Genomic DNA, 15,332 nt, shown 5'->3' with positions numbered 1-15,332 from the left:
CCTGACAATGCCCAGATGGAATTCAACTGGATTCAAAGAGATCAAACTGGGGTGAGTCACACACAAGTGCCTTACATCCTCAACTATCTCTTTGGCCCCAAAGCCCAGGATTTCGGAGGTTAAAGGTCAAAGCTCAAGAGCAGGAATCAGGAATAATGAAAAAGTCACATGAAAGATAGATTATCAACATAAATTCACCAGTAAGTCTTGCAACCTTTTAAGTCAATTCCTATGCTTCCTGACCTGTACAAAGCTTACACTGCACTGAGTGATCCCAGTTGGTCTTACCATTCCCCAGGGACATGCTTGTAAAGACATGGGCCTGGATGGAGAGTAAGACCGAGAGGACTCACGAATCTTGTCACAGCAGAACACCCTAACCTCAGACACACAGAGCCTATGGGGCTAAGGGTGAGACAGCTCGAGGGTAGTAGTCCACGCTTCCTGTGCAGAAAGTCTGAGTTTGGCTCTTTTGGTTTTGGGTCACATCTGGCGGTGCGAAGGCCTTACTCCTGGCTCTGTCCTCAAGGACCGCTGCTGGTGGACGAGTTTAGGGTGAGAGAACACGGTGGCTAAGGCACTTTCCTTGATTGTGGCTGACCCCACTGTAACCCCCGGTACCCCTCATGGTCCCCTCCACCCAGCCAGGAGTGACCCCTGGGCAGAGGGGAGAGTGATCGTGAGCACTGCCGGGTGTGGCCAAGGCACTCCCTCAAAATGAGACTTTTGAATTTATATTTCTATAGCAAACTTTGTGTTTTCTTCAAAGCACAGCTCCCAGGTGAGGGGACCTAGCTCTGTTCTGCCCGACCTGCCATGTGTTAGCCCTGCTGCTCAGAAAGATGGGGAGCCGGAGTGCAGCTCAGAGCAGTTTCCTAACCTGCCCCCATCCTGGTTCTTTCCTGTGGTCCCATCCAACCGGCTGCCCCTAGTCTCTTGCCGTGGCCTCCGTTTATGACTTTCCACTGCAGTCTGCACGGGCTGACAACACTAGCCAAGTGGAGGTCCCAGGCCACTCCTGGCATCACCAACATAAAATCAAGCCAGACTAGGCAGGAGGCGCCATGAGTCCCGGCTCAACCAGGAGAGCAAGTCATTAGCCACCTGTTGCTGAAAACTCACTTGACAATTTATTAAACAGACTGTTGCTGTTTTTGGGGTTACACTTGTCGATGCTCAGGGCTGACTCCTGGCAGTGCTTGGTGGACCATATGAAGTGCCATGTGAAGGGCAAGCACTCTCCCCACTGTTCTCTTGCTCCGGCCCACATACCTGCCAGTTTGACCGCATTTCCGGGAACATTCCTTCCCCTGTTCTGAAGAACCCTTTACTCCACAGGAAGGCAGTTCTCAGGAAGGCAGTTCTCAGGAAGGCCTGCTTCTGGCCGCAGCCTCCTGTCCCATACAGGTCAGTCTGCCCTGGGGCACCACAAAGGTGAGCATTGGGAACTGCTATGAAGGTGGCGTCGGCAGGGGCAGGGGTTCGGGGGCACGGGCCCATCACTTCTCCTTTGGAGATGCCTCCTAGAGGCAGGAGGGAAACAAGTGTGTTCCTGTGAGTCCTGGCCAGGGCTGGCGGCCAACAAACAGGCAGCGAGGGCACCGGGCAAGGGTTACTGCTTTCCTTTGGCTTGTCAGGTCACACTTCTCTAACATGAAGAACATGTGTGCGTGGTGCAAGTCAGCAGTGCTGGGGCTGGAGATCAAACTCCTGCACATGCAAAGCAAGACATGCGTCGTTTTTGCCTTTTTTGGGGGGTTGTTTTTGGGGCCTGACCCAGTGGTGCTCAGGCCTTACTCCTGCTGGGGCACGGTGGGGACCACATGGGGTGCTGGGGATTGAACACCAGCATAGTACACCCTCCCTCTGTCCTATGGCTCCAGGCCGTTATAGATCTCTGAATAGGGGATACTCCCTGCAAAAGCTCCAACACAGCTGGGGACACTCAAGTATGTGGTAGAGGGGAAGGGGGTTCGGCACGTAGTGCTGGGGCCAACTCAGGCCATGTCCGTTCTGGGCATGTGCTATGGCCCCAAGAAGCATTGTGAGAGGAAGCCTGAATGGGAAGGAGGGACTGTCCTTTGTCTGAAGCCATAGGTGCCAACAAACCACTAGGGTCAAATGCCACAGGTCTGCTTGGAGTTGAACCCCAAGGGTGGCACCTCTTGCATGAGCTGTGAAGGGGAGGGATGGGAAGGCAGCAGCGTCTGGTCTGAACCCCACACCCCTACCCAGCCCTAGGAGGGGTCTCCCCCAAGGGCCTCCCCTACCCACACCCAATAAAACACACCAACCACTTCAGAGTCTTTCTGAGCTGGGTTTTCCTGCAGGTTTTTTTTTAAATTTCCAAAACTGAAAAATGTCTCCCTGGGCTCTGTGGGGCTCCCCACACTCATGGCCCCTCCCCCTACCACTGCCCTTGCCCTTCACCCCACAGCAAATCTATTCCAAGGTCAGCACTTTGTTTTCCTTTTTAATGAACAGTTCACACTGCAATCTCGGCATGCTCTGCAGAACCAGAGGAGCCGCGCTCCTGGCCAGTTAGCTGACAAGTCCTCTCCTCTGACACCAGGTTCCCAGGCACAGAGGCCAGCGGGGCGTGTTTCTACAGAGCTCAATGAGATGCCTTCGTCTTCCGTCTATTCCCCAAACTCCAGCCCCTAAATATGGCTAAGGAGAGTCAGAAACGGTTTCATCGACTCCAAGGCCCAGTGCATGTCCTCCCGCCCCCCACCCCCGCCCCACCCAGAATTCCACTGAGGTTTCTCCAAATGGTTAGTTGGAAAAAAGGTGAAACAAAAAAGGTTCAAGGTCTTGGTGCTCAGCCCAAGGGGCTCCAGTGCCGGGGCGCCAACAGGCAGGGCCTCACCTCCCCGGCCTGAGTCCGCCCCGCGCCCCCCATCACCCCTGGCTGCAAAAATAAGGGGGGCAGGAGCCAGCACAGGAGCCAGGGGGGACAGCGTCTCAGGATCTGGTGGGGCCCCAGGCAGCATCATTCAACTTGGCCGCTGTGGACGAACACAGAAGAAAAAGAAACACTGTCAAGTAATAAGGGACGACGCCTCAGTTCCAGCCCCGCCTCTGCCCGTCCTCGCCCCATCCATCTAGGGAGACAGGGAGGGGAGCAGTCCAGTCTGACTGCATGTACAACAAACTAGAAAACAAGATGCGTTCTGTTGTTTGGATACAACCATGAGAACAAAGACAGTTTAGACAAGATCAAAATAACCAGAGGTCTGCAAGGCTTCTGCTGCTGAGTCTCGGGCAATGCAGATTTGGTTTCCAGGACAGCCGAGCCGCTAGCAGCAGTGGGCCCGACAGCAAGGAACTGACCGGAGCTCTGGGCCGGACTACACACACCACTGAGGCTTATTCAATGTAATCTGGCTCTGGAAATGACTTTAATTTTTTTGTTTGTTTGTTTCTGAGCCACTCCTGGCAGTGCTCAGTCCTTAGTCCTGGCTCTGCACTCAGGGATCATTCCTGGTGGACTCCAAAGACCATACGGGATGCTGGGGATCGAACCTGGGTAAGTCATGCAAAAGGCAAGCACTTACCCCATTGTGCTATCTCTCTAGCCCCTTGGAAATGACCTTTTTTTGCCACAGAGTCTACTTCATGTTGTTGAAATAGGTGGCAAACAGGAATGTAGTTTATTTCTTTTCTGCGTCATGAAGATGACAGGTGGGAGAGGAAAGGACCGAAGTTTTTTTCCCCTTCTCCCCCCCCATTTCCCTGTGTTTTGCTGTGACCTTAGTCCTAAGGACTCAAACTGGCCAATAGAGAAAGCAGCTCAGACAGAAAAGAAAAAAAAGTACAAACTCTGAGAAGATTGAAGATGAAAAAAACGTACAAAATTATATATATATTTATATATATAATCATGTGACATATCTATGTACAACATGGCCGGGACAACTGAGGAGACTATTAGGGGGTGTTGGCATTTTCCCCTTCTCACATGGACTCAGAAGACAGCATGAGGAATGGAGCAAAACACACAAATTCTATACAGTTACAGGGTGGGTGCAGGGGCAGGGGGGAGGGAGACCTGGGAACCCTGCTCTTGCCATCCCTTCCTGTCCAGTCTGAATGAGAGCCTGAGACGGGAATGGCCGGTCAGGACAGAGGCTGCACATCTCCGGGCCACTGTCACTGGGCCAGTATTTGGCAGATCAGACTCTGAGGTGACAGGGCAGAGACAGGGACGGAACTGTACCCTCTTGAACAGTCTGCTCTCACTATGGCCTGGGGGACTGCAGTCAGGAAGATTCAGGCCAAGCTAGTAACAACCAGAACCTCCTAGAAACTACTGGCCAGCTGCAAGCCCTCCCCTCCCGTCCCCGTGCCTGACTCCGTCTTCTCCGGAGTGGCTCCTGCCTGGTGAATCATCCCTGGAACCTGCTGCTCCAGCCCAGCAGGAGGAAGGCCCCGGAGGCTCCTGCAGCTCCTCCCTCTCTTCCTTCTCTGCCAACACACCCGCCTGGGACTGCGCCAAAGGTGCAGACCTGAGCCTGTCCTCCGTGGCCCACCGCTGGCTGCTACCCCAGGACTGTGGGACGGGAGTGAGGCAGAGGCTAGAAGCTTCTACCCTCCAGCCCCAATGTGTTACTGAGGCCTCGGGCCTGAGTCTATACAGCCTAGTCTATTCCACCCAGAGCGTCAACTCCCGCTCTCCTACAGCCTTCACCTGTGCCCCTCTCTGCAGGGCACCGCTGCCATTCTCACCTTTAGTGGTACAATGAATAGCAGCGTTTTTCAGCTGGATTGGAGATTCAGAACCAACTAAGTCTGCAGCCAACTCTATTTTACAGAGAAGCTAGAAATCCAGAGACAGCCTGACCCGACCTGGGGAGTGGGTGGGTTCTGCGAGAGCAAGCGCAATCCGTCAGTGCTGTCCAGCCCCCGAGAGCCTCCCCAGGCAGGTGAGGGAGAGTGTGCAGGGAGACAATGGCGGCACGGGGGAGAGGGCACTGTCCTTTAGGACAATGAGCTGCTCTTTCCTTTGGAGGCTCCTCCACCCCTGTCTGAATGAAGACAGGGACGACAGCAGCCTGGAGGGACAGACGCTGAGGGGCACAGACACACAGCTCCCGGCTCGGCCAGTCTACAGGCACGGGGCTTGTCAGACCCCCCCTGCGCTTCATCTAAGCTACTCCAGGGCCTCTCTTCCAGATGCACAATGCACACCTCAGTTTCTTATACAAAAGGGAAAAAAGAAGGTATATCATCCTCCAATCCTAGTCTCCTGCTTTTGGGTTCCTACCTGGGTTCAGGGAGGGTGTGGAAATAAATGAACTCAGGGTGCTTCTCAACCACCTGACCTTCTCAGTTACGGCTGGCGAGTGAGCTGAGAAGATCTGCTGAGAGCCCGCTCCAGCCCTGCCTACGACATATAGAAGTCCAGTGGGTGAGGAAGGGGAGAAGGGGTCCAGTTACCCCGCAAGCTTGCTGGTGACGAGCGAGGACTTTCTCTGGGGTAGGTCCTGTGGGGTGGGGATGTGGTCGCCAGTCACCAGGTTCTTGTCTGCTCCCGCACTGGGCAGCTGCTTATTCTTCATCTTGGCCTTGGCCATGTTGTAGTCTCCTGAGTCAAAGTACTTTTGCTGAGAGACAAGAGGGGGTCAGGTGAGTTAGGAGCTCCGGCCTCGCGCACAAGGAGACAACATCCCTCACGAACTCTGCCCACAAGCAGCCTGAGTCTTCTCAGATTAATGTCACGCACAGAACCCTGGATCAACTATAGGAACTATGTGTCCTCCCAGGCTAACTTCGCACACAAGGAGCTCTGGATCAATTACATGTATTTATATTTGTTCCAGAATAACTTTTCTAAAAAATTATTTATTTTGGTTTAGGGCCATACCCAGTGATGTTCAGGGATTACTCCTGGCTCTGTGCTCAGGAATTACTCCTGGCTCTGTGCTCAGGAATTACTCCTGGCGGGGTTTAGAGCTCAGCATATGTGATATTGGCCACATACCAGGCAAGCGCCAACCTGCTGTGCTATCTCTCCAGGCCCGACTAACTTCTACGTGTTCCTCCCAGCTCAACTTCATGAACACAGAGCTCAGTATCAATTACATGTATTTATGTATTCTTCCCAGATTTCCCAAACCTTTTCAGGTGCAAAGTTTTCAGGTTAGAGTAAAAGGTCTCTTGGTTTGTTTTAGATCACATCTGGCTGTCTCAAGGATGGCTCCTGGGCAGTGCTCATATTTCACATATGCTGTCAGAGATTAAACCAGGGTCAACTGCATGCAAAGCACCTGAGGTGCTCAGGGAGCATATGTGGTGCCCAGGATCACAATGAGGTCACCACACGTAAGGCGAGCACCTAACTCCAATACTCTTTCTGGTTTCTAGAGCAAGTCTTATCCTACCCCCACACCCTCCCACAAAAAGTATCAGATTTACATGTAAATTAAAAAAAGAACTATCTTGGCACAGTGGCAGTGATCAAACTGGGGTTGGCTGCATGCGAAGCGTGCACTATAACCCCTGCGCTATCCACCTGGCTCCCTCAAAGCAGACTCCTGAAGTTACGGCTGGTCCCTATCTCCTCTGTATCTACCTCCCTCGTCACCCCATTAGCACAGAATGGTTAACTTTACTGACTTGATTCATAAGCAAGACTTATTGAGGACATATTAATGTACATGTGGTGCTGGGGAAACTGAGAGAAGGGTTAATTGGGTGCCGTCCTAGCAATGACAGCAACTTCAAGCCAGCAACCTCGAAACAAAAAATGATTCTCAGCCCATGAATAGAATCTGGGCTTGTTCATGCGGCAAATCTGCTCTGCCTGCTTCCCACCACTCCCACACATGTTCCAGAGCTGTGGCAGCCCGCCCACGGCCGCCGAGCCACAGGGAGGTAGCTGCGAATTTACCACACCAGCAGGGAGACAGGACTCCAGAGCCAATGCCCCTCACAGCCTCTTTCCCACTCGCTCTTAGGCACCCCCAACACATGTTCTCTGGGTCAATGACTTGATGGGGATCACTAGACCCGATGTGAAGGGAATCCTCCCTTAACCAGGTAGACCACTCTGGGCAGCAAAGAGAAAACTCTTGGGGAAGTGTGATTAATATCTAGTGCTAAGTCCAAAAAAGGCACCATTCAAACTGAGGATATCTGTAGGGCAAAAGTTTGATCTTTTTCTGAAATGACACATCCCAAATATAGCTCTGGTTTTAAGCAATAGAATCCTAACACTCTCATCAACTAAACAGGCAAGTGCACACATGGGGCTATCGGCCTTCCAGCCACTAATGTCCCTTCCTAATTCCTTTGCCTTCCCAACCCTCCTGCCCCTTTGTCCAGTCTTGATTTCCTCAGGGGAGGCCAGAAGGAAGCTGACACTGCATCGGGGATTACCATGATCTGCCCTTTGCTCTTCACAAGTTTCTCATTCCTCTCCAGCCCTGCCAAACCTCCAGCTCAGCCATCAGGAGCGTCTCTTAACACGCACTCTAGTTCCGAAGTACGAGATGGTGGTCCATACCCCTTTCTGGAGTCTCTTCATGAGGAAGTCGGAGCCGCCAGGCTTTTGTCCTAGGCTGGGGTATTTGGCCTTCAGCTTTGCCTCCTCGGCTCTCTCAGGGAGAATACCTTCTTTCTCCTGTGTGTCCTAAAGGGAACAAACAGGCCAAGAGAATGACAGACTGAGAAATGAGTGCCTCTAATATCTGATAACCCTTCCCTGATCCACCTATTCGCTAACGTGCTATCTCTACTGTCTCTTAAAGCTGAACCTTGGGCCTGGCAGTGGCAAAGTATAGGCCTTGCATGCATGAAACCTAGGCTCCATCTGAGGCAGGGGGAAGGAAGTGGCTGCATAAAGCTAGACTCTGTTCCAATCCAAATCCCTAAAGCTCCAGATGACTGCATGACGAGGAGACCAGCAGCTCTGCACACTGCCTATGCCCTAGAATTATCTGGGTGACCTGGGAGTACCGGTTAAAGGTGACAATGCTGTAATCCCAGGGCAAGACATGGCTCACTCAGCACAGAAGCAAGAAAAGGCAGAGACCAGAGCCAGCCAGAGCTTCCGGACTGCGAGATGAGAAGAGTTGCTGGTGTTCCTTAACATTCACTACAGGTTAAGTGGAGCTCCCGGGGGATTCTGCTTAGCTGCTGCCTCCTCCCTCAGCCCTGCTGTCAGCTGCAAGTGTCTCTGCAGAGGCCCTAGGTCCAGGCCCTGTTGCCCTATCACCACCCAACCACTGCTTCAGCATTTCCATAGACTTCGTCTCCCAAAGGTCACAGGTACACCAATGAGTTTTTAACCCTGGGGAAATGAAATAATACAGTAAATTCAATAGTATCTACCCATCCATTTTGGCCCGAAAAAAAAAAAAAACAAAAACCAAAAAATAAAAAAGAAAACAAACCAGCACCTTCCCCTCATAGTAAGATAAGCGCTGTTAATCTGGGGAGCATGAGAAGAGCTGAGTGAGCTGCAGGGGTTCTCAGGTTATCATTTTTTTCTTCTCTCGGTAGGGCCGGCTGACCTTTCATTTGGTGACTTTTTCTAAGGACCTACATAAGGTCAATCTGTAGCGTTTATAATTCTTTAGTGCAATGTTTCCCTCCCTAGAAAGCCCAGCAAAACTATGACACCAGTGTATTTCCTTAAGCCCTGAGTCCAGGAGTTAAGGGTCAAATACAAACCCCAACCGGAGGTTCAGCTGGCCTGTGTGCCGGGACTGCGGGGCGAACGGTCAGTCCCAGTCCGGGCGTCCGGGGCAGGGCCGGCTTCGCACAACCGGCGATCCCTACGTCTGACCCCCATCATTCTCTACGAGAAAGCCGTTTCGGAGCAAGGGCACAGCACATGCTTCCCTAGGCTCAATCCCTGGCACTGCAATATTGAAACAGTTTACTGAAACGTTTCTATTTCTCTTTTCTTTTTCTCTGTTGGCCCCCACGGTTGCCGAGTCTGAACGTGGTCCCCCCGCGGGGACCCGGGGAAGTGGTCGCCAGCGACTACCAGAAAGATTATCCCTCCTCTCCGTCCCCCAGGGCTGCTATTTACAAGTCTTCACCACCACCTGCATCTTTCCGAGGCTTAGGGCGAGGCCCCTGGCACGACGTCGGGTCACTGACCTCTGCGAAGCGAATAACACACTTCTCAAGTCAGGACCACCAACCCCCTTCGCTCACCCACTCTTTCCAAACACCCGCCTCGCACCAGAGCTCAGCCAATCACAGCGCACCATGACGCTTGGCCTAGCAGCCAATCAGAAAGGGGAAGGCCCTGATTGATAGGAGGCCCAACCAACCAAAACCTGAGCAGCAAGTCGCGTTCACGCTCACCCTGCGTGACGCAAGAAGCGGCCAACCCCTGCGGAGTCCGGGGCCATGGCGACCAATCGGCACAGGTGCGAGACCGTCTCCCGCCCCATCACGATCACCCCCGCTTGCCCACCCGCACCCACTTTACCTGCTTTTCCTCTCCGGTCTCCTCCGCAGGGTTCTCCTCTTCTTGTTTCTGGGACATGGCGGGGCCGGGAATGCGGACAGTAGGGGAGCCAGGAAATCAGCTGGAGAAGGGAAGGGGGAGGGGGGGACCGGACAACCTGCGCTCAGCTCCTGTCACTAGGGTTGCTCCGTTAAAATGGCGACCTTGCCTGTGACGTTGCGACCGCCCCTTCTCATGAAAACCAATGGGAATGAGGAAGACGAGACAATGACGTAACGATTCGCCAATCGGTGTTAGGGGGAGGTGGGCGCCACTAAGACGATGGACAAACTGAAGCACCAATAGGGAAAGAAAGGGTGCCACAAAGCCCAATTGGAAGTCTGTGAGGCGGTGCTACTTGCTTTGGCTTTTTTTCCTATGCTTTGCTTAGACTTTTTTCGGCTCCACCTCTTAGCGCTCTGGAGGCGTTGCTGAGTCTCAAGCTGTAGAGCTAAAGGATGCAGATCTTTTATTTTCAATATTTAAGCTTTGCTCACTGTTATAAAAAAAATCTATCCAGAAAATAAGTTGGAAATCAAAATGAGCTTCAGAATATTCCTATGTGTCACTGATGTGTCTTCTATTTTATAATTTCTATTTAGTTTTATACTTGCTAAACTTCATTAAATGTAGACTAAGCCTAAAACATAGAGCACAGTTCTAGGTATTTGCAAACTTAGTGAATACAGATCACAGTTCAATAGTATTTCTTGTGCATTTGGAGTCAGTAGCTGTGCTGTATTCGTTTTACAAGGAAAACATGTATTAAGACTGTCTTTCCTGTCCTTGGAAGCTCAAGCTTAGAGCATGTGAGATTTTCACAGTAATGCTATATGTACTCTAAATTCACAATATTCAAGAGACAAATATTCTTGAAGTGTTAGTTAAAAACACAGCTTTCATTCTTTATATTAAATTTTTGTCTTTGTTTTTGTTTTAGGTCCACACCAGGCACCAGGCACTTACTCCTGGCTTGGCATTCCGTACCAAATGGGGTACTAGGAATCAAACATGATTAGGCTGTATGCAGGTCAAGTGCCATACCCACTGGACTATTGCTCCAACCCCTTTTTAAGGTATCTTTTTGAAGTAAACAAGATAATTTTTATTGAATGAAATTTACTTAAAAAAGATATGAGGGGAATGAAAGAGGATTATGTGTTCAAAAGAATGCACAGGTTTCCCCAGAGTGGAAAAAGAGAGGAAGCTAAGATATGTGTTCAAGGTAGTACATGGGCTTGAAAGAACAAGCCTAAAGTTTTAAAATGTGTTTTTTGGTGCCTGGATAGAACCCAGAGTCTTAACATGCAAAACATTTGCTCTGCCACTAAGCCATATCCCAGACCCAACATAGCATTTTATATAAAAAATAATCGTTAGTCTGATACCAATTACATTGTAACAATAAATTGTGATACATTTTTTCAGTCAGCTTCTTGTGGCAGATGGCTTTGAAGCTGTCTGCTCATTTTTTTGTATAATTAAGTGTACTTCTAATAGAAACATATGAGAAGCTCTGGAGTATGCATATTGTTATCATACAAGACCAAAAAGGGGCGGGGGGCAATGCTTATCTACCAACACTGAGAAATGAGTGCTAACAAAGTCTGAAGGGACTCAAGACTTAGATATCACAAAATTTTATTTTAGGTTAAAAAATGTATTTAGGACCAAGAGTTATGTGAAATAAGCTTTGAAGAATTAAAGAGTTGGACAGAGGTAGGAAGGAAAGGTTGGAAGGGAGGGAGGGAAGGAGGGAAGAAGGATGAAGGAGGGAAGGAGAGAAGGGTGGAGGGAGGGTATTCAAAGCTATGGGTATCAAGAAGGATAGAAAAACAGTTGTGTCCAGAACACATAGGGCCTGGATGGCAGGGTAAGGGATCTGTGACTAATTCAGTAATCCAGGAGAAATATTTAATATTTTTAGGGAAAAAATCAAAGATTACTATTCTGATTGTAATTAATAGAATTCAAGCAGAAAGACGTTACAGGTGGCCAATAGAACCAGGCCATGGCAATATTCTAGGTCATTGTAATTCAGATTTAAATTAGAAGTATAATGAAGTATAGAAAACAGAACCTAATTGAGAAAGTCTTTGAAAATCTACTAAACTAGCAGTTGGGATTGAGGAAACCCATGTGCCTCATGGGTTTATAGAAACAAAACTGAAGAACAGTCAGTTTGGGAATGGGATCTGAAGCAGAGAATGAGGTCTGCAATGTAAAACCAATGACTTTTGGAGGGACAATGGGGATATTTTAAATTTGTGTCATTCATGGTTTACTCCTGGCTCATGCTCTATGCCAGGGAGCAAATGGGGTTGGCCCTATATAAGGCAGATGCCTTAACCCCTCTCCTATTGCTCTGAGATCTATTTGTGGACAATATCCAAGTAATGGAGACTTAGGAAAAATGACCTTTGAAATCTCTATATTTTAAATGTTAGGATTCTAGGAATATAGAGCTTCAGTTTGGGAGAAGAAGAAAATATATGAATGTAAACCTCTTCTCACAAATGAAAATTGTGAGAATAGATGGGATCACCAAAGGAGAAAGTAGAAGAGGCCCCAACTCGAGGAAAGTTGGCAAGAGACAAGAAAGAGAGGACCAGTGTGAATGTGAAGTCAGAATGGAGGGGACAGCTCAGTGGCTCCAGGCTGAGGTACAACAATCTTCACACTCTTCTAAGGCAAACTTTTTTTTAATCATTTTTAGAGAGTTATTCATAAAAAGAAATACAGCATAAATTATTTAGGACCTGCTATTGGGGAGGCTTGGGTGGTGGTTGGGAAAATTTGAAATAATAGTGGTGTGCAAGGTGTAATAGTGGTGGGATTGGTATTGGAATATTGAATGTAATAAATTATTGTGAAACTTATAAAAATGAAATTAAAATTCATTAGGGAGATGCAAATCAAAACAATAATGAGATATCTCACACCATTGAGACTGGCACACATTCAAAAGAACAAAAGCAACCAGTGCTGGCGTGGATGTGGGGAGAAAAGGGAAGCTCTTTCACTGTTGGTGGGAATGCCGACTGGCCCAGCCTTTTTGGAAAACAATACAGACAGTCCTTCAAAAACTAGAAATTGAGCTTTCGTATAACCCCATGATACCACTTCTGGAAATTTATCCTGAGGGTGCAAAAAAGCAGAGTAGAAATGACATCTGCACCTGTATGTTCATTGCAGCACTGCTCACAATAGCCAGAATCTGAAAACAACCTGAGTGCCTGAGAACAGCCGACTGGTTAAAGAAACTTTGGTACATCTACACAATGGAATACTATGCAGCTGTTAGGAAAGATGAATTTATGAAATTTGGTTATAGGTGGATGGTCATGGACAATATCCTGCTAAGTGAAATAGTCAGAAAGAGAGGGACAGACATAGAATGACTGCACTTATTTGTGGATTATCATCATCATCATCATCATCATCATCATCATCATCATCATCCCGTTGATCATCGAATTTCTCGAGCGAACTCAGTAACATCTCTATTCGTCCAAGCCCTGAGATTTTAGAAGCCTCTCTCTACTCGTCCTTCCAACGATGCCATACTGGAGGCTCTTTCAGGGTCAGAGGAATGAGACCCAGCTTGTTACTGGTTTTGGCATATTAATATACCATGGGGACCTTGCCAGGCTCTCCCATGTGGGCAGGAAACTCCCAGTAGTTTGCCAGATTCTCCCAGAGGGAGAAGTAGGGAGAAGTAGCAGCTGTGTGCTTCCAGGAGCTGGCTTTTAAGTCTCTGGATGCTGGCCGTTGACAGGATTACACGGCGCTGGGGGCAGTCTCTGGGTGTGACTGCCTAGCTACTGGGAGATGGGAAATCTGGGCAGAGAAGGCCCAGTCCCAATCTGAGCAGCCTTGGAGGGCTCAGCCCCAGGTCCCATACACCTGGGTTCCTTTGCTGGTTCTTTCATGCGTGAGGCTTGTCTGAACGTGTGGAGAGGGGCCTTGAGCATGGCTGTGGCTAGGCTCCGGAGGACTTCAGCTGCTGGGAGCTCTGCTCGGGGTGGGGAGGGAAGTTGGAGCCCATCCCCTCCGAGGAGACTCCGGGGAAGACAGCCAGGTTCGCGGGCAAGAGACTCTTAAAAGCCAGCTCCCGGAAGAGAGCGACGCAGAAGGTCTCTTGCCCGCGCCTGGCTGTGGAATATAAAATAACATAATATAAGACTGACATCCAAGGACCAGGAGTATTGCTCCATGATTGGAAGCCTGTCTCAGCTAGGGGAGAAGGCAACTGGAGTAGAGAAGAGATCACTAAGTCAATGATGGTTGGAGGAATTAGTTGGGATGGAAGATGTGTGCTGAAAGTAGATAAAGGACCGAACGTGATGACCTCCCAGTGTCTTTATTGCAAACCATGATGCCCAAAAGTAGAGAGTATGGGGGAAATTGTCTGCCGTAGAGGCAGGGGGAGGATTTGAAAAGGGCAGGAGTATACTGGGGACATTGCTGGCGGAGAATGTGCACTGGTGGAGGGATGGGTGTTTGATCATGTATGACTGAAACTCAAACATGACATGAAAGGAAGCTTTGTAACTGTCTCATGGTGATTCACTAAAAAAAAAAAATTAAAAGAAAAAATAAACCAGTGTGAATTTGGTTAAAAATTATATTAAATTAAATATTCACTGTATCACTGTTATCCCGTTGTTTGTCGATTTACTTGAGCAGGCACCAGTAACGTCTCTATTACACTCAGTCCTGAGATTTTAGCAGCCTCTCCTTACTTGTCTTCCCCAATGATTGGAAGCTCTTTCAGGGTCAGAGGAATGAGACCTATCGTTACTGTTTTTGGCATATCGAATACTCCACGGGTGGCTTGCCAGGCTCTACCATGCGGGCGGGATACTCTCAGTAGCTTGCTGGGCTCTCCAAGACATATGTCAAAAACCCCAAAAACAAAATGGAGGGGACAAAAGTTCATTACAAGTTTTTTTTTGCATCACACCCAGCGATGCTCAGCGTTTACTCCTGGTTCTACACTCAGGAATGACTCCTGGATTTGCTCAGGGGACCATATGGGATGCCAAGGATCAAACCCATGTTGGTCACATGCAAGGTAAATGCCCTACCCATTGTACAGTTCCTCCAGCCTGACATTGCAAGTACTTAAAGAGTGGGCAGGTGGTAGCAATGCTCAACAGTGAAGCAAAGAAGAATTAAGGCAATGAATTGAAGAGGGGGCAACAGTGTTTCTTATTGTGGGTATAAGCAAACTACTTTCAGAAAAGGGGTAGCAATTGACTGAGAGAAAAACCTAAAACCAGGGCCAGAGTGATAGTAGAGCAGGCGGAGCTTTTGCCTTGCATGCGACTGACCCAGGTTTGATCTCTGGCACCACTTGTCTCCAGAGCTGCTGGGAGCAATCCTAAGTGCAGGGCCAGGAGCAAGCCCTGAGCACTGCTAGGTGTGGTGCAAAAAAAGAACAAACTCTGACATAAAATTTTGATTATTGGGACTGGAGCGATAGCACAGCGGGTAGGGTGTTTGCCTTGCACGCGGCCAACCTGGGTTCGATTCCCAGCATCCCATATGGTCCCCTGAGCACCGCCAGGAGTAATTCCTGAGTGCAGCCAGGAGTAACTCCTGTGCACTGCCGGGTGTGACCCAAAAAGAAAAAAAAATTTTGATTATCTACATAAAGGATGATATAATTAAAATCGAGGGACAGAGGTAGGTTGGTTTTTGGCAGCTGAAGAGTGAGAGATTTTGAATGGGTTCGCTCCTTCCTTTTGACCTTTTCTTTGGGGAGTTCACACTCAGCGGTGCTTACCCTGACTGGGCTTAGGGGTGCTGGGGTGTGGGCGGGGCCAAAACTGGGTAGGTCACAGGCAAAGCAAACGCCCTA

The 15,332-nt window shown here is 49.2% G+C and overlaps 1 protein-coding gene across 1 annotated transcript; it reads right to left on the bottom strand.

Moving 5' to 3' along the window:
* Positions 1-2,301: 2,301 nt before the first annotated feature.
* On the bottom strand, positions 2,302-9,639 carry ENSA (endosulfine alpha). Its single transcript, XM_004618073.2, has 4 exons — positions 9,449-9,639; positions 7,508-7,633; positions 5,440-5,606; positions 2,302-3,008 (listed from the first exon to the last, which is right to left on the bottom strand). Exons 1-4 carry the CDS (start codon positions 9,503-9,505, stop codon positions 2,993-2,995), a joined length of 366 nt encoding a protein of 121 aa, XP_004618130.1. The 5' UTR covers positions 9,506-9,639; the 3' UTR covers positions 2,302-2,992.
* Positions 9,640-15,332: the final 5,693 nt, after the last annotated feature.

This window comes from Sorex araneus, chromosome 3 (assembly GCF_027595985.1).
Source record: "Sorex araneus isolate mSorAra2 chromosome 3, mSorAra2.pri, whole genome shotgun sequence".
Taxonomy (NCBI): Eukaryota; Metazoa; Chordata; class Mammalia; order Eulipotyphla; family Soricidae; genus Sorex; species Sorex araneus.
This window is presented reverse-complemented; position numbering and strand designations above follow the sequence as displayed.